Source organism: Pseudomassariella vexata (assembly GCF_002105095.1).
Source record: "Pseudomassariella vexata strain CBS 129021 chromosome Unknown BCR38scaffold_9, whole genome shotgun sequence".
NCBI lineage: Eukaryota > Fungi > Ascomycota > Sordariomycetes > Amphisphaeriales > Pseudomassariaceae > Pseudomassariella > Pseudomassariella vexata.
In genome coordinates this window covers 2312813-2332615 of record NW_024467964.1, presented here as the reverse complement: position 1 = coordinate 2332615, position 19803 = coordinate 2312813, and the positions used below count along the sequence as shown (strand labels likewise).

The following is a 19803-nucleotide window of genomic DNA, read 5'->3' as shown; positions in this document are numbered from 1 at the left end:
GCTTTAAGGAGCTACAGACGGTTCAAAGGTTACATTCAATATAAGCAGCTGTGGCCAAAAGGCTTACGCAGTTTGCAGCGGGTCTGCAGCAACTCGATGATGTCATCGGCGATTCACTTGATTCGAAATTGCAGGGAACAGGGTATTCGCATCTTCTTGAAGAACCCCCGCATTTGGAGAATCGAAGTCATCGAGCAAGTGATCCAAAATGCGAAGTCGCAAACGAAGGAATCGCAGTATGGATTTTTAGGAACGACAAGAAAAGTTGACCAGCCAGAGACCGGCAAAGTGTGAGGCGCTGGAATACCCAGGGCAAGAGCAAAAAACGTGGACTTTTCTCTGCCGTCACCGCCACCATGCTTCTAAGTCCAGGTATCGCAACTGGCGAGAACTTCGACTCAAGTATTTCAAATCTCGAGTGCTCCAATACACAGGTTTCAAGTCCACCTGTGAATAGACTGAGAATCGTAAGGATAATCGATTTGCAAGATACTCTCAACTGTAGCTGTTGCATATGACGTTATTTCCAAATGCCATGACTTGATGGCAGCGTCTCACAGGAGAGACAGTCGGTGAATGAATACGCATGCTAAACTTTGCTCGAATATAATGTTGCAAATGTCAGTTATAAGCGAACAGAATGGCACATGGTGGCTTCCAATCGTCCGTGATGGCTCTGAGGACCTTGATAGTTGTTGTCACATTCAATATGGACATCGCCTCAGGCCATCGTGACCACCTCAGTCTTTATCTAGCAAGAGGGACCCACTTGAGGTCAAACATGAGGCCACCTGCATTCGTGAATCCTCCACACATGACTCAACCCGACCTCCAAAGTAAACCACGACGCAACCACCCATCGTGTTCTGCAAATACTCAATCATCCAACACATTTGGCAATCTTCTTGCAGGGGAGATATCAGACAGACGCCAGACCCGGTAAGTAGCAGCATTTTGCCGCCTTTTTCCCGTCGCGTCCAGCCCTTTCTCGTAGTTTCCCCGGCGCGCTTGCCAATTCATTCACTGGCACCTACCCTGGCTGGCGCTGAATCACCCCGCCAAGGCCAACAAGGCAAGCGCCCCCGCCACCTTCCGGGCTTCCACTTCCTGCGCCCACCCGTTCCTATTTAACCCACCTCACTTCTTCCATCCATTCCTCTGTCCCTCTTTCCCAAACCATCCATCCCGCACAAACTTCATTAGCTGTGCTCACCATCACTGATCCGACATCTTCAGAATCCTTCTCTCTAACCAATCCATCAGTCTACCAATACCATAGAGATGCAGATCTTCGTGAAAACCCTCACCGGGAAGACCATCACTCTCGAGGTCGAGTCTTCCGACACCATCGACAACGTCAAGTCCAAGATCCAGGACAAGGAGGGCATCCCCCCCGATCAGCAGCGCCTTATCTTTGCTGGCAAGCAACTCGAGGACGGCCGCACTTTGTCGGACTACAACATTCAAAAGGAGTCGACCCTCCACCTTGTCCTTCGGCTTCGAGGTGGCATGCAGATCTTCGTTAAAACTCTCACTGGCAAGACCATTACCCTCGAGGTCGAGTCCTCTGATACCATTGACAACGTCAAGTCGAAGATTCAAGATAAGGAGGGTATCCCCCCAGACCAGCAGCGCCTAATCTTTGCTGGCAAGCAACTTGAGGATGGCCGCACCCTTTCCGACTACAACATTCAGAAAGAAAGCACACTTCACCTTGTCCTCCGTCTCCGCGGTGGAATGCAAATTTTCGTCAAGACCCTTACCGGCAAGACTATCACCCTAGAGGTCGAGTCGTCGGACACTATCGATAATGTGAAGTCGAAGATCCAGGATAAGGAGGGCATTCCTCCAGATCAGCAGCGCCTTATCTTTGCTGGCAAGCAACTTGAGGATGGCCGCACCCTTTCTGACTACAACATTCAGAAAGAAAGCACCCTTCACCTTGTCCTCCGTCTCCGCGGTGGGATGCAAATTTTCGTCAAGACCCTTACCGGCAAGACTATCACCCTAGAAGTCGAGTCGTCGGACACTATCGATAATGTGAAGTCGAAGATTCAGGATAAGGAGGGCATTCCTCCTGACCAGCAGCGCCTCATTTTTGCCGGAAAGCAGCTGGAGGACGGCCGCACTCTCTCTGACTACAACATCCAGAAAGAGAGCACCCTGCACTTGGTTCTCCGACTGCGTGGAGGCCAGTAGATGGTTGGAGGTAGTCACAATGGCGTTTAGGTTGGGCCCTAGGAAAGGTTCATGCATCCTCTTTACATTCCGCAGGACAGCATTGCACGATACGATGGGAATGCTTGTTCTACAATCATAGGAATCACTGATGCGTATTAATGGATTAAAATTGCCACCATGTATTAGTTTGATTATCGTGACGAATGGATTGAGTACGTCCCTTGCCTTTTCCATGGCCGTGGTAGACAAGTTAGCCGGAAGCTGGAGGATATTAGGCCACCGTAAAGTCTATCATCGGGATGAGGTGACTACCAAACAAGTTTGTGGCCAACAGTCCGCCAGACCTTGTTACAGCATTTACGGAGGCAAGTACTGCGAACTTCTAATCGCCGACGAAATCATGGCGAATTTCCCATATCAGATGGTTTGTCTCTGCTCGATAGCACCTTGCGAAAGCATGTTCATAAGTAGTATGGCAGTGCGCCTAAAGCAACACAGCAGGGAGCCACCTCAAGGCTACCTATATTTGGTGGAAGCATCCTGAAGACGCTGGCCACCCTGGCGGAATAAATTGGGAATAAGGTCAATTATCCCACAATTTTTCTAGTGTAAGCCCTGCAGAGTCACCAGCTTATCCCGGTGGAAGAGAGGGGAATAGATAGTATGTGGTTGGGGTTTCGTGTTTGCGACTGCCTTGCCCAAGTAGCATTTAACTGGTAAAAGCTTCCAATGTTCGCCTCGTTTCCCACCAGACCCGATACATTCTTCCAATAAAACATCACGCTCAAGCATGTGCTTGCAAGCCGGATAATGCCTTCAACAACAGCTAGAGCAGCGCATGCAGGTATAGAGTAGGCTATGCCTTTATTCTTTTATCATATCAAGTTTGAGCTTTATCCCACGGCCGCACTAGATGTGGCGACGCCTGCTCAGAGTGGCGACATCTGGCTGCCACCAAAGCATCACAACATCTTTGACGAGCTACCGAGCAACACGCCCCCAGTCCGCCGGTTGCAAGAGCTGCGCTGCCAAGCAACGGCGATAGACGTGCTGGAACCCAAGGCGACCTCGAAACAGAACATTATTGATTGCGGGGCACCACGACCACCCCCGGCGACCGAAGACCACCGAAACATCGTCGTGCTTTCCGAGCAGCAGCTGCGTCAACGAACCCTGAGCTTCCCGCCTCCAAAACACTCTGCCAGTTTCAAACCCGAGATAGCTGGCCGTGACTGGCGCTTCGACCGACTGAGCATCGAGAGCCTTGACATTATGGCAGGTGAGGGCAGTTCGGCTGCCACAGCCATAGGCCCGTCAATGAGCAGTGCTGGAAAGGCTACCAAGGCCAAATACATCCCGTTCAAGACGAAGACGACCAACATTGGCTGGGGCATTGTACACCTGTACCGCGAAAGCGTCGAGACCCTGGAGCTGGACGCCGCTCCTGGCGTCAAGGAGGGAGACATCCATGACGAGGAACAGCTGGACAAGGTGGACTGCACGACGGTATGCATACCCGCCGTTCCGAGCTATCTCTCGCCAAGCGACTTCCTTGGCTTCATTGGCGATAAGTTTCGCGACCAAGTCAGCCACTACAGGATGGTCATGACAGGACGTCTAAATAGATACCTCGTGCTTATGAAGTTCCGCAACAGCCAACAGGCACAGCGGTTCAAAACGGAATTCGACGGCAAGGTGTTCAACACCATCGAGCCAGAAACCTGCAATGTGGCCTTCATCAGATCAATCAACTTTGAAACACCCTCTCGACCCAACGGCAGTTTTCCAGACCTGAGCTATGACCCCTTCACCCCGTCGTCATCGGCCGCTACGGCTGGGTTAAAGCCTTTCCCGCCCCCGACGCCCAATTTGATCGAGTTGCCCACTTGCCCCGTCTGTCTCGAACGCATGGATGAGACCACTGGCCTTCTCACTATCCTTTGCCAGCATGTTTTCCATTGCTCCTGTCTCCAGAAATGGAAAGGTTCAGGCTGTCCTGTATGCCGGCACACGAATCCCTCCTTGTCAATGCCAAACGGCACTGACAGTACCAACACGTCGTACTCCTCGTCATCTGCGTCACGTTCAAATACCGCATATGACCCGTCTAATACATACACGCAGCCTTTCGGCTCACACGTCTCCAATTTGTGCTCCGTATGCGATTCCCCTGAAGATCTCTGGATTTGTCTCATCTGTGGTAACGTGGGCTGCGGTCGTTACAAGGGTGGACATGCCAAAGATCACTGGAAGGAGACTGCCCACACCTTCTCCCTCGAACTCGACACCCAACACGTCTGGGACTACGCCGGTGATATGTGGGTGCACCGTTTAATTCGAGACAAAGGGGATGGCAAAGTTGTCGAGCTACCGGGGCACCGGGACGGCCCACACCGGCCTGGGGAAGACGAGGACGTTGTCCCCCGGGCGAAGCTTGAGAGCATTGGCATGGAATATACCCACCTCTTGACCAGTCAACTCGAGAGCCAGCGTGTATATTTCGAAAAATTGGTTAACAAAGCAGCTGATAAAGCAGCCAAGGCTTCGGCAGCGGCAGAGAAGGCCGCGGCGCAAGTATCTGAAACACTTCAAGAACTACGTGCTCTTAAGGAGGTGAACCGCACTATGACTACTGAGACAATCCCGTCTTTCGAGAAAGATTTAGAGCGCGAGCGCACCCGTGCCACGAAAGCCACAGACCTAGCTCGAAAGCTAGGCAGTGGTCTTCAAGAAGAAAAAGAAGTCAGCGAGGGTCTGCTGAAACGAATCGAGCATATCAACAAAGAAGTCGAAAGCCTCGGTCAGCAGGTCAAGATTTTGACCCTGGAGAATGCAGACTTAAAGGACCAAAATCACGACTTGACCATGTTTATTTCAGGCCAGGAGAAGCTCAAGGAAATGGAGGCGGAAGGACAAGTTGCCCAGGAAGACCTACAGGAGGGCACTGCGAGTGTTGGGAAAAGGAAAGGAAAAGGGCGCGCAAAACGTTAGATCAGGGAATAGTGAGATACCCGGCCACGCGAGTGCGACCATAGAACTTTGGGGCCATTGTAAATAGCGGCTAGTACTTCTACTTGGGGTGCAGAGGTGCATACTATGAGTCTTCATTGGTATGTTACAATCCAAAAGAAACTTCATACCTTTACGGGCCTTCCCCAGAAGCTCCTCTGTTTTCTGAAGTGTTTTCATGAACAAGCTTGAAAAAGCAGTAAGTAGTTTTACTTTGTTTTTTGAAGGGCTTGGTCCCCTTCCTTCCACCCTGCGTCACCAGCAGTGCTTTCGAAACTGTGATGCATATGAACTTCACTTCACCAGTTTGATGCGTTTCCATCAGCATTTTCTCTGCAAACCTGTCTAAAGAGGCGCAAATAGCCCCGTTCTTTTTCACTTCTGCTACTTCAGTAAAGGAATCCAATAAAAACACCAATTTCAATCTCCAAGACAAAGCGCTCCGAGGTGCAAACCCCAACACCAGCGCCTAAAAATACCACGATGACCACGAGGCGCGCTCAAAGGGGGGCCGAGGGAACACAACCGAGACCAGTACACAGCAGTTTCTCATGACGTGTTCTACTTGTCCTCCTTGTGCTATTTCTTTCCACGATGCTTCATCGCAACACCAACCTTGGATAGTGTGGTCGGTGGGCTGTAGGTAGGGAACTTCCTGTCACTATCTGGAGGCACGACGTCCTCGGACTGTACCTCGATACTGAGACTCGGGACCAATTCGACCGGGTACAAGGTGCCGTCGCTCTGTTTGTGGTTGTGGAAAGTCAGCCTTATTCTCGCTATCTTTCAGGGATTTTTCTTTTGTTCACGGTGCACTGCATAGTCGTGCTGCGGCGGGTAGCCACTTGGTAACCCCCGGTTGCCACGTTGGGAAGGTTGAACGGCCCGCGGTGCTGTGAGTGAGCAAAAGGAGACAAAATAGGCGGCGGTGCAGATACTCGGGAATAATTGCTGTCTGGTTCATTGGGCCATCCCACTTGGACCCCTAATGGAAAATAACGGGCCATGTTGTTGTGCATTTTACCAATGGCTCGGATGGGAATACTGCTAAGAAACAGACGCTACTCCATACCATTGTGGTGATGGTACTTTCCCAGCGCCCTGTTTCATCACAACGTGGGAAGAAAATAAAAGAGACGGGAATAAACGTACTCTGCGGATCTCAACATGAAGATTTTTTTCAAGGAAGTTGTCAACTGTGTCGGGGTCGAGATCAATCCCAAGCACGTTCAGGGCGCGGTCGAGTGGGATTTCGGAATGAGTAAGACCCCTTTCTGGCATGTTGAGAATCGCCATCTGGCCGGCACGCTGTTCGGCCAACCAGATGTTGACGGTGGAAGGCCGAGGCAGCTCTGACCTATCAACCTGGATCTGGATATAGTACTCTATCCAGCGCTGTTGGCTCCAACTCCGGCCATGAGACCGTCGTTTCGACTGTGTTGGATTGTTGCTGTAAAGCTGATTCACCAGCAAAGTGGCTGCTTCACTATTCTCCTCGGGTGTCAAATTCCAGTCGTTGATACCCTCGTACGTGTAGCCGAAGTTTTTGGTCGTTGCGGCTGTTATGCCAGTGTGGAAGTTTTGTGCGTCTTGGTAAAAAGGCTTCAAGGGACTTTGTGCTGTGATGGTTGTACCATTCGCCACAGAATATTGCCCCCCGTTCTTCGTCACGTAAGAACCTTCCAGATACGTATCGTTAAAGTTGATGGCCTGCCACAGGGCGATCAATCGGTCCAAGTTACAGTGGTGAAGCCAAAATATCGGATCAAAGGCAGAATACTCGAGATCCGCCATAACGGGGCCAATGTCATTGTGAACGATGTTGTGTGGGTTTTCGAAACTCGGTCCGGAGGACCATGTTGAAGCCATTGTAATGAAGTCCTTGGCCGATGTGAACACACGGTACTGGTGGTATCAGCTCTGTGCCAACCCTCAATACTTGTAGACTCACAACTTGATCCCTCAACGGGCTGCCCGAATGATTCAAACTTCCGTTCACATCTGCATCCGAATCCCGTTTGGTTTCGGTACTATTCCAGATTTCCGCAGGCGTGGTCGTAGGGAAATACTGTGGGTTGTGATCGAGAGGAAATTGCTGCCATCGATAGCTGTACAGCGGGTTAGGAACCGTCAGTGGGCCGTTCGGACCTTTTATAGTCATCTCTTTCGTTTTTACTGCGCTTGGAAGGGTATTGTTGGAAGCCCAATCCCAGTACGGAAAACGCCAGGTCTGCGCAGCTGGTACATATCGGTGAGAATCATCGCCATAGTATTCTTCAGCTGCTTTCTGTATGTAACCGCCAAGAATTTGCTACAAGCTGTTAGTACACTTCTGTGGCCCGTCTAAGTATAAATACCTCAAACAACGCAACATAAGGACGGTGCCAAGGGCTGAATTGAGGCTCCTGAGATCCTTGATTAGCTTAGTACTCACTAAAGCATGCTGAAGTCTTACGCCGTGCGTACACATAGTGCGCCCTTCTCCACCTTTGACAGGACCAACACCGTTCCAGGGAATACTAAAACAACAAATATCAGTCACTGACACTTTTATTATGCCAGCACGAAAGCTCCCAGTCGTGTGATTATGACTTTTCCGAGGCACACGAGCATAAGAGCATCAGCGGCTTCGAAATTTACGTACAAAGGACGCCCGTGTATACCTTGATGAAATTAGAGACCTCGAAGCACATCATATTGCGATGATAATTCCAAATTCACGTACCTGCAATCCCGAAATAAGACAACCAGTCTTGCTCCGAATCGTTCTGGAACTGGGACAAGCCGAGAATGAAAAGATCCCATTGCGGACCATTCGCAGCGTGTAAGTCGTTGATATTCCACCTCATGGGCCTCTCGCCCGTCTCGTTGTCGATGCCGGTGATAAGACCCGTCACCGGGAAAGGCTGTCCTTGGCATCTGGCCAAGCCAGGAAGAACCGACAACACAAAATACAGACACTTGAGGATATACATCTTGAAGTTTGAGAAGGGAAATTACCGTGAGAATATGCCAAGTGAAAGTCCATAGCAAGCAGGCTTGTAAAGAGGATGGGTATCATCGACGGAACGGAGGAAGGGAGTGGTACCAAGTTATACCACGATGCCCATCCACCGCCTTTTCAAAATCCGAGAGCGCCCCCGGCCTTGTAGTTCATATGTGACGGTGACGAGATCACTGGGTACACTTGGTATATTAAACGAGAATCAACTCACATGGGAAATCATGTGCTGTTGCCGCTGAGATTGCTGCTGAGCAACACATACCACGTTGGGCACGGTGATGCATTTGTAACATAGTGGCCCCCAGTCAGGGATCATGTTGGTTGCATTTGCTGATGGCAAGCAGCTGCCCACCAACATAGAATAGGCTGTGTAAGTCAAGATGTTTTTGGTTTCCGTTTTACGCATGTCCGTCCATCTGTCTGTGTCAGAGCCCTCCACCTCCAACGGCCGGGAATCGAACGAACATGCGGCAAGCGGAATTCCAAATTTCGGGAACGGGGAATTTTCGTGGCGTATTTCTGCATACCCGACGTCCATCCATGTGGGCAACATCCTTGTGGGTAAAGGCAAGCGTGGCTCGTTGGAGGACTACCTGCGGGAACCCGGTTGAGATGTGAAAACATGGCCTGGCGAAACAACAGCCGTCGATTTGTCCTCAGAAATAACCTTCCAAAAGCAATTTGGATATGCGCGGCGTTCCTGCTAAGTCGCCCGCAGCCGTTGCAGAACAGCGCCAAGGAAACCAGGCACACGGGTCGTACGCGCACTACATTCCGCCGACTTTATGTGACACCATCTTAATGGCCACCTTTCGTTTGTTCGGTTGAGGCTGTCGCTGGATACTTCAGCAACATCATACGAGCAAATGTCTGGACTCCTCACCATCATCCAAGCGCCTGCATCTTAGTTAGACCATGACTTCACACATGTTGTGCTCGTCAAAGCCCCTCTTGTTCAACAATGCTCAACCCCAGAACCCTGAAGCAACCTTTTCTGTCCATGCCTATTTTCACCCGTGATGTACGCTTCTGGTTGGCACGAGAACGACGCCAGCTGGCCTGGGAATATCAAGTATGCGCATCATCGTAGAACAAGCGCTACCTTCCGGATCAACGGTAGGCCTTGAGCCATAAGGTAACCTCTGATGTGCCTGTCTACTCGATCGTCAACTATCGCACGCTGCTCTTCACCGGAATAGATTCAAGAGATCATCTCCTCAAGCAGCGGTCATATTCCAGTTGTCTGTACCTTGTGTAGGTACTGAAGACAGCTGGGGAAAAAAACCAAAGATCGGTGAAGGAAAAGAAGACAAAGCTACAATCTATCAGTGTAATAGGCGCGACCGTTGAGTCTTGTGAAGATGGGCGACTACCATCGAAAACGTGATGATGCTTTAGTTGCATATCCATCTCATTGTCTGCAACTCCCAATCTACAGTGCTTCTGGTTGCAACTGACGGCCGAATTTCTAGACAGTTCTTGTCGATTTCGGCCCGTCAATACGTACGTATGTTCGTGTCGTTCTTGTGGCTATGGCAATCTCGTCGCTCTTGTGAGGTCTCGGAATCGTCGTTGTCCTCATTGTGACGTCGCAAGCAACATCAAAATGAGTGAATATGCTGACGTCGATTTGAACTCAGTCACAGTCTCAGATTCGGATCCAACTGCCCTGGGGAGCCTCCGGGACTTTTCTCGTCTGATACAATGTCCCAAGGCCGACAGCCGGCCGAGACATATCGGCAGTCAAGTTGTTAAAGAAGAGACAACGAACTCGGTAAGATGTCGCCTGGGTCATTCAGCTACAGCTTTAAGTGAGGCTCGAGGTATGTGTCGCAGGATGAGTCGCAAACCAGTGAAAACTTTCGCATTTAGTGAAATAGACATTTTCATAGCGTATGCACAGAACCCAGCGAAAGGAAATCGTCGTTAGAGTCGAGTCCACAGCAAGTACCCTGACCACCAACTGAATTTGACAAAGGGATGCACAAAGAGGAGAAAGTTTTGGTATCTCGTTGCACACTAGCTGCTCCGCCAAAAGAAAGCGACACCAGAAAGTGACAGGAAATCCTCTTATAACGCCGTATCCGTCTTTGAATCCTCGACCGCTCCCAAAAGGTCCTGTTTCCCCAGTGTTCAAGATCAACACACGACTGCCGAACCAGTGGGCGGACACAACTTGCCGACATGTCCACTACCGCCACCATCAAGCGATGGACGGGATGTAAGCTCTCGATACTTCGGCAACGGTATGATCTCCCAGTAGAAAAACTGTTACTTTGCAGCTGATTGTAATTCGCCTTGCTCTCTTCGCACCGTTATCTAGTAGCTCATTTGGCGCACAATGCTCGTGTTTTGTCGAGAAGGATCGCAATGGTGACCTCGTTCTGCCGGTCAAGACGGGTGTCGGCAGGGATGTCACAAGGACTTTTCCAGCAGCACCAATTCCCTAAATCCTTCTTTCCACGACTGTGTTTGCTCGGCAGTTGGCTTGGGCAGTGGACTTCGTGCGTAGCCACCGTAACCATTCCAAGCTTGCAGTCCCGCCTTGACACCCACCACTCCTCCCTGGATGGCAGTCCAGTCGCCTTGCGAGACGATTTCCTGCATGTCTTGGGCGTCGTCATGCTTTCCGTCCTTGTGCAGCTCGATGGTTCTGATGCAGGCCTTGGGGGCAATGTTGGCCAGTCCTGCTAATATGCCGTGACCGCCGGCAACCAGTGATTGGATCGAGAAGTCTGCTGAGCCGGCCAGAACCAAAAACTCGGGGCTTTGGGGGTCGTATTTCTGGGAGAGCTTTCGCGTCGCGGCTGCGACTCGGTTCAGCTTTCCCGTGTTACCGCACGTGAGTTTGACGCCGACAATCTTGGGGTGTTGTGCAAGCTTCAGAATGATATCAGATGAGAGATCCATGCCGTTCACCGCTCCCGGATAGTTGTAGATGATGAGCGGTATCGGTGAGGAGTCGGCCACCTTGGTGAAATACTCGACAATGGTTGCGCTGGAAGGGGCAAACAAGGGGGCATAGTAGCTTGGAGGGAGCACCAACGCGTAGTCACCGCCGGCTTCCCAGGCCTCGCAGCAAAGTTGAATAGTCTCGCGAGTACTTTGGGAGCCGCACCCGACGATTATTGGCATGTGCGAGAAGCCGGCATCGTTCAAGGCCTTGCGCGTCGTCGACGTGACGAGCTGGCGCTCGGTGTGCGTGAGGTGTACTGCTTCTCCGTTACTTCCCTGCGTGGCTAGGCCCGTTACACCAGCGTGGGCCAGTCGTACGGCATGGTTGGCAATGGTGATAGTATCCACGTTCTCCGTGTCTTCTTCGAAAAAGCACATGGTCGGCACGTACACGCCGGGTACGAGAGGACGCTCCATTGGGGATCCAGTGTCATGAGACGTGCTCTCGAAAGAGCTGCTCAAAGATGACTGGGATTCTGCCGGTGTCAAAGTGCCTAGTCTCAAAGCCGAGGACGTGTTTGGGCGAAAGGGAAATTTGTTGAAGCCCAGCGTGTAACTGCCTGCTGGCGAGGGAGCATCGTTGTGGGGAGCCATGTTTGCTTTGGGTGAGGACCACTCGTGCTGAAGGAAGGAACGGCGATGTGTTTCGAAACTTGTTCAAGTCAATTTAAGGAAATCAATGATTGCGCCTGCCTTGTGCAGGTTGAGAAACTGGAAAGTCGCGGGACAGGCGCGCGTTCTACGAGATGGCACTCCGAGCAGAAAATTGATGTCACGTATGAGGTAGACAAAGGTGGAGTATACTTATATGACAATAAAGGTATGGACGGGGAGCGGAACTCGGTAATAATGATCAAACACTTGAAGAAGAAGATGATTGCAACAAGAAAAACAGACCAAGAGAAGAGACGGCTCGTTCTTGCCCTACCCAGGAGGCAAGACCCGAAGAGCAGCGGCCAAATATATGTGTTTTCTTTTCTTTGCTATCCCCATCCGTCTGGGCTGGTGGCGTTTGCAAGGAAGGGAAGAGGCACGGGGGATCATCAGTCTGCGCTCGACTCCGAACCTGACAAGCGACCAGCGAGAGCTGAAGAAGCCAAAAAGAGCAGGGGAAATTTGCACCGCCTGCACGGTGTCTCAAAACTCAATATCCACGGTCTTGGGTAGACATGTAGCTGGATCCTTAGGGGAGGCGTTAATGAATCACAACGACTTCGGACATTGAGAGGTCATAAGATCTCCATCGACCGAATGTCGGGAGTCAAGGCTGTTAACTTGAGGGTGGGGTTCGTCTCGTAGGGACGAATTTACGAGCTTTGGGCTAGTCGAAATTGGGTATATTCAAGTGACAACTACCAGGTGTTTGAGAAGTCGCGTAGATGGGTGACGTTTCGGCTCAACAATCTGTACTTTTTTCTCCAGCGAGCTTTTCTTCTTTGGGATCTCGAGTATTCCTCCGCTAGATTTATTTACGCTCCTGATGTCACGAAGCTGCTACTCGGCTTCAGTTGCGTTTTAGCACGATCATTCATAAAAATACAACATGTGTGCCAATTAATTGCTGTTTGCTTGGGCAACTGCTTCACTGTGTCTAATACTCGGGCGTCACCATCTGATAAGATCTTCGAATTCGAACATTGTCTCTGAACATTCGGCAGAGAAACCTAGATCATGTAAGCCTCCCATCTTCCTGTTCAGGATAGTCACATCAGGTTGATAATGATTGAGAAACAAAGGCCTAGGGTAGATCTAGGTAGGTGATGGCCTGATGGCCAATGTCAGGTTACCTATATAAATAGAGCGGCTGCAGCAAACCGACAACCAAAAACAACATACTTCCATGATCGGTGAGTGCTCCTTATGGCGACCATGCGGAAGCCAACGCGCACTTGCTGCAGAGTCCCTATCAGCATGTGCCATGTGTTGGTGCTAGCCTCTATTCTCGGGTTTCGGCCAGGGACTTCAAGATGCTACTAAAAATTCCATATCTCACTAGATTGGGCTGCAGACTGGTTAACCGATGCTGTGTAACTCATATAAGCTGTAAGCTGTCGAAAATTTGCAGATGACCCTTCCTTGCAGCAGACAAGTACCTTGAGTCCAGGTTCCGTGCCTGACTTCCACAAAAGCGGTGTAAGTCGCCCGTGCTGCATGCTTTCAGGGTTGCATCATGAGAGCGGCGACATGATATCTCATGATGCTTGGATATATGTCGAGGCCCCTTTATCCTCGCGTCGTTTGACGGTTATCGGAGGAGATGACCTTCCCGTCTCAGTCTGGAATATTGCTCTTGTATCTCGGTCACCTTTGATGAAAGCAGCGTCGGGATATGAATACCAAGTTGTTCAACGGAATCCCATGTCGAGAACTTCAGAAACCTACTGAAACATGTTGCTTTCGTCTTCAATTCATCGATTGAGGCGTGCTTCTGAAAGCGGATGTGATCAACACGAGATTGGCTCTTGCAGAGCTTCAATATTAAGCGATGGCATGGCCTTTCACCTATTAACGGATGGTCGACGTCAACACCCTCACATGGGCATTGCGCTACGAAGGCGAGCCCCGCGCTAGTTCCGGTAGCACAATCTAGATCGCTGGATTTGGGCTGAGTTCCCGCCAGGCTGTCTACAAAAAGAGTCCACACGGCGCTGATGTCGCATCTGAATGTCTTGGATGTACAGGATGGCGGGCATGGCGGGGCAGCAGCTGACGTTTTGCAGAAATTCAAACCACGAAGACGATGCAATGCCTGTTTGCAAGTTGAGGACGACGAAGCTTACTCACAGGCTAGATGGGAACAGCAGGGTCGTGTTCAATTATAGATGCCAAGCGCACAAAGAGAAGCGTAACTTGCTTATTGAATACATCATATCTCATGTATGTCTTATTATCATTGCGAGTTCGGTCTCTCAAATTCGGGCTGCCTCCGATGCTAGACCTAAATAGTGTTTAAGGGGATGGTACGCCACGTCCGCAGATTTCGTCCTCTTGTTACGTTTGGATGTTTAAGGTATACTGAGTTTTATCTTACTGTTTTCACAGCACCTGATCTGACCCGTTCGACTATAAATCACATTCGCGTTGTGATCGGGCGATGATATATTTAACAAATCAAATAACTCGCCTTCCTCTGCCACCTTATTACCATTGACAACAACATCTTGGTTCGATAACAGATATCACCAGCAAAACCAGGTTCGGCAGCGTCGCATGGAAGCGAACCCAGCATGTCAGGTGAAGAAACGTAGTACAGACCCGTTTCCGACAGACTGGTAATTCCATTCATATGAAAATGCAAAAGATGAAGTAGAATAAGAAGAAGCAGATATTGACTAGGATCTAGATCCCAGGGCACACGTCACTGGTGCTCGAAATACGCGGGTACAGTCAGAACGCCAAAGAAATTGGCAACCGCCATCATGGACTGCGACAATTTTATTATTAGACTGAATTAACGAAAAGTAACCGGACAGTTGCAACAGATAGTCGGTCAACGATGGGCTCATCTAGGAAAGTGGCATTGGCCACCAATAAGCACTGGGACGTATTTGGGACAAGGATCGACGACGACGACCCCCACCCCCCATGTATTACGTTGCTTTTCCGTGGCCTTTTCAGATAAACTTCATTCGTCTGGGCTGGGGCCTCTTATGAGTGATAAAAGCAAGCCGGCTTTCCTTAAACGGCGAGTGCATGAAACCCCTGTCCAACACATCGGCTCCAGAGTATATTGTAAAACTTGCATCAATATACCGGGCCTAGAACCACGCGAAGTGGCGTGAAATTATCAGCTGTTCCTCGCATCGGAAATATGAATAATCGTTATTGGAATCAGATGGCTACCCTAAGAGACCCGAAGAGTTGACGTTTCCCGCACTAACGTCTAATTTGTCAGCAACCTACTTCATACGTATTCTGTCATAATTCAATGAAAAGTTGAACGGTCATCTGAACAACTTTGACCAACCGCGATGTGTTTTTCTGGTGCCTATTCGTCAATGGAAACCGAATGTTTTCTAGTGGTTCCATTGTGCGAAGATATATTGTTCCGTAGACATACGTGGAGCCTGCAAAGACATTGCACCGGAGGGATTCATGCAAGCCACACACCCGGTCTAGATTTCCCCACAGCTTCCTAAGCTAAGCTGGAAGAACAATGGGAGAGGCTGAGCATTGAGCAACGTCATGGCCCGGGGGTATGGACTTTTCGCTTCGAGGGTATAATCGAACAGACACTGGGTAGGCCGAAGATTGCATCCAGAAATCCACCTAGTTACAGTCGTCTTCTGAGCTGAGAAGACTCTAAGAGTCAAATATACATTGCTTCCGAGTCCACTCCAATGTGGAGTTATGTTCGGTTAGAGTGGCCCGAAGTCGAGCAATCTCCCCCGGACTCCGTAAGACATGGTACCGATACCAGTCCGGGAAATGCAGCTCTGCTAATGTTTTCGTGGGGCCGGCTTCCGTGCAAACATATAATTCACAACTTCCTCAAGTGCCTACCTTGTGGACGCAGCGCACTTGAAAGAACCTGTATTTTACAACCCATCCCGTGATTGATGGGAAATTAGCGTTCCCGCCGGAGTGGTTGAACTTCACCAACTAACTGGGTGGAGGTCAAGGAGATTCGCAACTGCTCCCGTTCCCACCCTATACACTTCACAGGCACCGCCATCGCCTTGGTCCAATAGGAGAATGTGAAATGTCCTATATTAGTCATTGGCTGGGGCTCTAGACAAGCCTAGTGGTTTTCTCGAGGAGAAGCTCAAGTGCAACACCCTTGTCTACGCAGAAGTCATTGTGCTGACCGGCGTGGCTGCCTTCGGGCCAGGGGAAGGCTTTTGATTCGACAAGTGACGTACTGGGTGAGTGGAAGTTTCGGTAAATAGCGACAATGTTGTGTCAGTGGCACCTATGGGCCCAATCACTTGGCATCTCAGCCACACAGGGATGAAACGCTCTGGCCCAGCTCAAACAGAGACCGCAGCTCGGGCCAAAGAGTCGGTTCCAATGACACTGAAGTACAGATCGAGATACAGATATTCACGTCAAATGACCGAGGCATGCCGTCTCATGCCATCACCCCTAACTACGTGTCAATGCTCTCTTGGCTCTGGAACTCGACCACGAGCAATGATTGGAGGCGTTCCCTTCAACGTTGCCACCTGATATTCCGATAATAACCTCAACCATATGCCAATGGCTGGCTTCCATGTCGATGGGATTTCGTAAAGGAGCAACAGGAATTATCAGATCATGTATGCTGACGAGAAGTTGAGTCAGGCTCCGGTCGGCCCCAAGCCGTTTGACAAACATGGGTATCCCTGGTACCATGTAGGATAATCACTTCCGACGCCGCACGGGATATCTGACTCCCCTTACCCAGGATCCTTCTTGCGTTGTGTACCTTCGGCTCGAGAGGTGTCTGATAAGTAGGGACCAGCAAGTAGTGTTCTGGAAAAGAAATAAGGAAAAGAAAAGGCGTAAGCCAAGGTGGTATACGCAGGATGACATGGTCTGCAATCATGACAACTCGTCTTTCGCCACATATAATAAAAAGGGAACACTCGGCTGAAGGGAAGTTAGGCAAAGCAGCTATTTTGGTGAGGCTGAGTGATTTGTGCACAGATTCCCGCTCGCCAAAGAGTTCTGCGTCCATTCGAATTCTTTTCAATATGAGAGATCAATATTCCCGAACTGTGCTTTTCTCATCCAGCTAAAACTCATTCGCTCTTGGCTTTTGATATCACAGGTATCAGACATTTGCCTCTGTTGATCTGCGAAGCTAACTGCTGAAGCGTCAGTGTGCCAGGGTCAAAGCCAGCGTTGCTCATGGAACAGGGGGATCGATGAACCATGGAGTATCATTTCTCAATAATACACCAACCAAACGACTAATGCGAAGCGGATTCGGCATACCTGGTATGCATGTTTGCTATGTGATGCTCGAAGCTCTATTAGGACGGAAAATTAGAATTCAGCGTTAGGACAATGGAAGCCTTTAAATAAAATATCTCAATTCACGGGGGCGGAACCAACGTCGAGAACAACTTAGTTTGAAATGACCATTGTATTTAGTTATAATGGTATGATTATCTTCAGCATCCTTGAAGGAGGATCGCAGCAAGAGGCTCCTTTGAACCCCCATGCCCTGCCATTCAGTGCAGTCACATTATTCGTCATATTAAAGATGATGCCCCTCAGCTAATCGAACAAAGAATCATGGCATCCCATAAGGTATGCTCAATTCAGTATTGAAAAATTTCTCATCATCGGGGATCAAAATACGGCCTCCCACATTGTTCAACGGGCGCAGGTGTCGATTGGACCGCTTGGCCAGAGTCGGGTTTGCCATATATCGGGGCTATAGGGCTCAGACAAGGCAAGTTTTTGCTTGAATTGAGAGCCGTTGAGAAGTGGAACTAACCATTCCCAACCTGTCCTGTTCTGGTCACCTCAACCTTATGATACCCAGGCATCAGTCGTCGGATCGTAACGCCTTGCATTCGCCATCACTCCCTCCAGATTGTCCTCCCCGTACCTTGCAATGACATGCTGTTCCTGGCTGGCGTAATTCATTTGCAGATACCAGTCGCTGAGATCATGCGGTTCACCGCCATGGTTCTTGAATCGTCGGCAGCGTCATCCCACGGCATCACGGTCGCAAGCAGTATCCCCGGGTGCTTGGCTTCAGGACCAAGTAGGTTCCCACTACGTTTTTGCATTGAGCGCATGGCGGCCATCGTGATGATCTATGACATTAGCGCACGTAAAAGCCCTCCCGGACCCTCCTGACCACGCTCAAGTACTGCAAGTTCATCGTAAAAGATTTCCAATGCGGACTTCAGCATCGCTTTGTCCATCTTGCACGTTGCGGTCCAGTATGTGTTCCCTCTTCCCGGCGGCTGGCCAGTCAAGAATGACGTCGTCAGGTTGCTCAGTGTGCGGTTGAAGAAATAGGGCCTCTCCAGTAGGGATTGGGTTGACTTTCCCCAAATATCCATGTGCACTTCAAACACCCTGAAGACGCCATTGCCCGAAAGAGGTCGTCAGCGCTGCACTTGCCTATCGCTTTCCGTCCATCTGGACGAAGAAGAGGATCTGGGTTGCCTTTAGATCTGTTTCCACACCATGTGCGCCCATGTTGTAGAATGCCTCAAGCATTTGTCGCCAAACCCAGCTTCGTCCAGAGTCCGTCTCGCACCGACCCACATTACGCCTCCAGGTAGCTCGTACGTGTCGAAGTAGTACTTGGTTACAATTGCAGAATTGCTTCCATCACCTCGGGGTGCCCAATATAGATCAGCCTGTCTTGTGGAACTCGCTGTGACACCAACGTCCCACTCGCAGGCACGACCTCGTATGCCGCTATGTCGTCACACGCCCAGCCGTACAGGTTTGAGAAGAAGTTAATGCTACCGCCAATAGTCAGTCCGCCAACAACACAACACCATATGGTTGCAAAGCTTGATACACATCGCGCTAACTTGCCCCAGCACGGTCGTACGATCCGGCGAGACCGAAACTTTAGTCATGGACTTTAAAGAGACAGCGCTGCCGTTATCGATACTTGACGCGCACGCGAAGGAGGCATAGCCACTGCTCTTCACGGCAAAGGGACATCCGGCGAGGCGCGAGACGAGAATCTGCACAGCGATGTCGCATCGGCTAGCGGGGAAGACGCATGCCGGCGACAGCTCCGATTGCTTCGTAGACCAGTAACTGGCGATGTAGTTCTGGTAGGCTCCGGGATTGTCTTCGCTAGTGAAGGTCTTGCGACCGAGCAGAGATTTCAGCACTAGGCACTTCACAATTAAGTAGTTTTTAAGTTGTGAGCGCACGATGAAATTTCTTATTGCTGTTTCGCACCCTAAGGAAAATCCGAGCCGTGGATGGGGCAATGAGTGGAGATTTACGTCATGGTGTGCAAGGACCCTCGCAATTTCAGCGCTGTTCTTGGACTTGCGACTGCGACTGGACGCCCTTTTGAGTCACGCTCACAGTATGAGATAAGATCGCGGCGAAAATTGACATCGACAAGATTACATAATGGCATTGCGCCAGCAGTTACATAGTCAGCTTCATCCTGGCAGCCCTAGATGAGCGCCTATTCATGAGAGATGAACAAGTGATCAGTGGACCGTCGCGACGAGAATGCACCCAAGCGGTGCTGTATGCGTGTTACATGGGTGAGGATCCTCTGCATCGTCCTTCCTCCAATGTAAGAACGATGAAATACTCTGTCTTAAGCTCCAGTGACACTAGGTAACTAGGAATTATTCTATCAAGTTGAATTGGAGAGGCGAAGAGACGATCATATGCCTACCAAAATCCGATGGCGGTGGATACGGAAGTTGTCACAATTCCATCGATATATACAACGAAGTATATAAGGCTTTTCTCTTTGATTCAAGCAATACAATATCTTCATACATTTCGAGGGGGTAGCGGAATAGATAGCTGTGGGAGAAATTTCGGCAAGTCTCAGTAGAGGAAGCTAAGATCGAGCAAGGCCCGCCATCTTCAGATAAAAAAAGAAAGAAACGTCCCCCTACGGTAATCTTGTAACTGTGTTGAACTGCCGTATCAACGCCACCACCTTAGCAATTCCCAAACCAGCCTATTTCAAACGTGACGCAAGCCACACCCTACCT

At 50.1% G+C, this 19803-nt stretch overlaps 6 protein-coding genes across 6 annotated transcripts; 2 read left to right on the top strand and 4 right to left on the bottom strand.

Moving 5' to 3' along the window:
* The first annotated feature begins 1088 nt into the window (after window positions 1-1088).
* On the top strand, window positions 1089-2619 carry BCR38DRAFT_246192 (polyubiquitin). Its single transcript, XM_040854432.1, has 2 exons — window positions 1089-1205; window positions 1264-2619. Exon 2 carries the CDS (start codon window positions 1282-1284, stop codon window positions 2197-2199), a length of 918 nt encoding a protein of 305 aa, XP_040714530.1. The 5' UTR covers window positions 1089-1205; window positions 1264-1281; the 3' UTR covers window positions 2200-2619.
* A 420-nt stretch (window positions 2620-3039) lies between these two features.
* On the top strand, window positions 3040-5172 carry BCR38DRAFT_486947 (uncharacterized protein; the record flags this gene model as incomplete). Its single annotated transcript, XM_040864093.1, has 1 exon — window positions 3040-5172. One exon carries the CDS (start codon window positions 3040-3042, stop codon window positions 5170-5172), a length of 2133 nt encoding a protein of 710 aa, XP_040714529.1.
* Window positions 5173-5769: 597 nt separating this feature from the next.
* Window positions 5770-8165, bottom strand: BCR38DRAFT_346826 (uncharacterized protein; the record flags this gene model as incomplete). Its single annotated transcript, XM_040856281.1, has 6 exons — window positions 5770-5934; window positions 6343-7095; window positions 7130-7501; window positions 7646-7709; window positions 7835-7853; window positions 7916-8165. The coding sequence occupies 6 exons, from the start codon at window positions 8163-8165 to the stop codon at window positions 5770-5772; spliced, it is 1623 nt and encodes a 540-aa protein (XP_040714528.1).
* Window positions 8166-10609: 2444 nt separating this feature from the next.
* On the bottom strand, window positions 10610-11743 carry BCR38DRAFT_346147 (uncharacterized protein; the record flags this gene model as incomplete). Its single annotated transcript, XM_040856237.1, has 1 exon — window positions 10610-11743. The coding sequence occupies one exon, from the start codon at window positions 11741-11743 to the stop codon at window positions 10610-10612; it is 1134 nt and encodes a 377-aa protein (XP_040714527.1).
* A 5981-nt stretch (window positions 11744-17724) lies between these two features.
* On the bottom strand, window positions 17725-18153 carry BCR38DRAFT_486944 (uncharacterized protein; the record flags this gene model as incomplete). Its single annotated transcript, XM_040864092.1, has 2 exons — window positions 17725-17901; window positions 17959-18153. 2 exons carry the CDS (start codon window positions 18151-18153, stop codon window positions 17725-17727), a joined length of 372 nt encoding a protein of 123 aa, XP_040714526.1.
* A 192-nt stretch (window positions 18154-18345) lies between these two features.
* BCR38DRAFT_518561 (uncharacterized protein) lies at window positions 18346-18960 on the bottom strand (the record flags this gene model as incomplete). Its single annotated transcript, XM_040865131.1, has 1 exon — window positions 18346-18960. A coding segment is annotated over one exon (396 nt), but the record flags the coding sequence as incomplete, so codon positions are not given.
* Window positions 18961-19803: the final 843 nt, after the last annotated feature.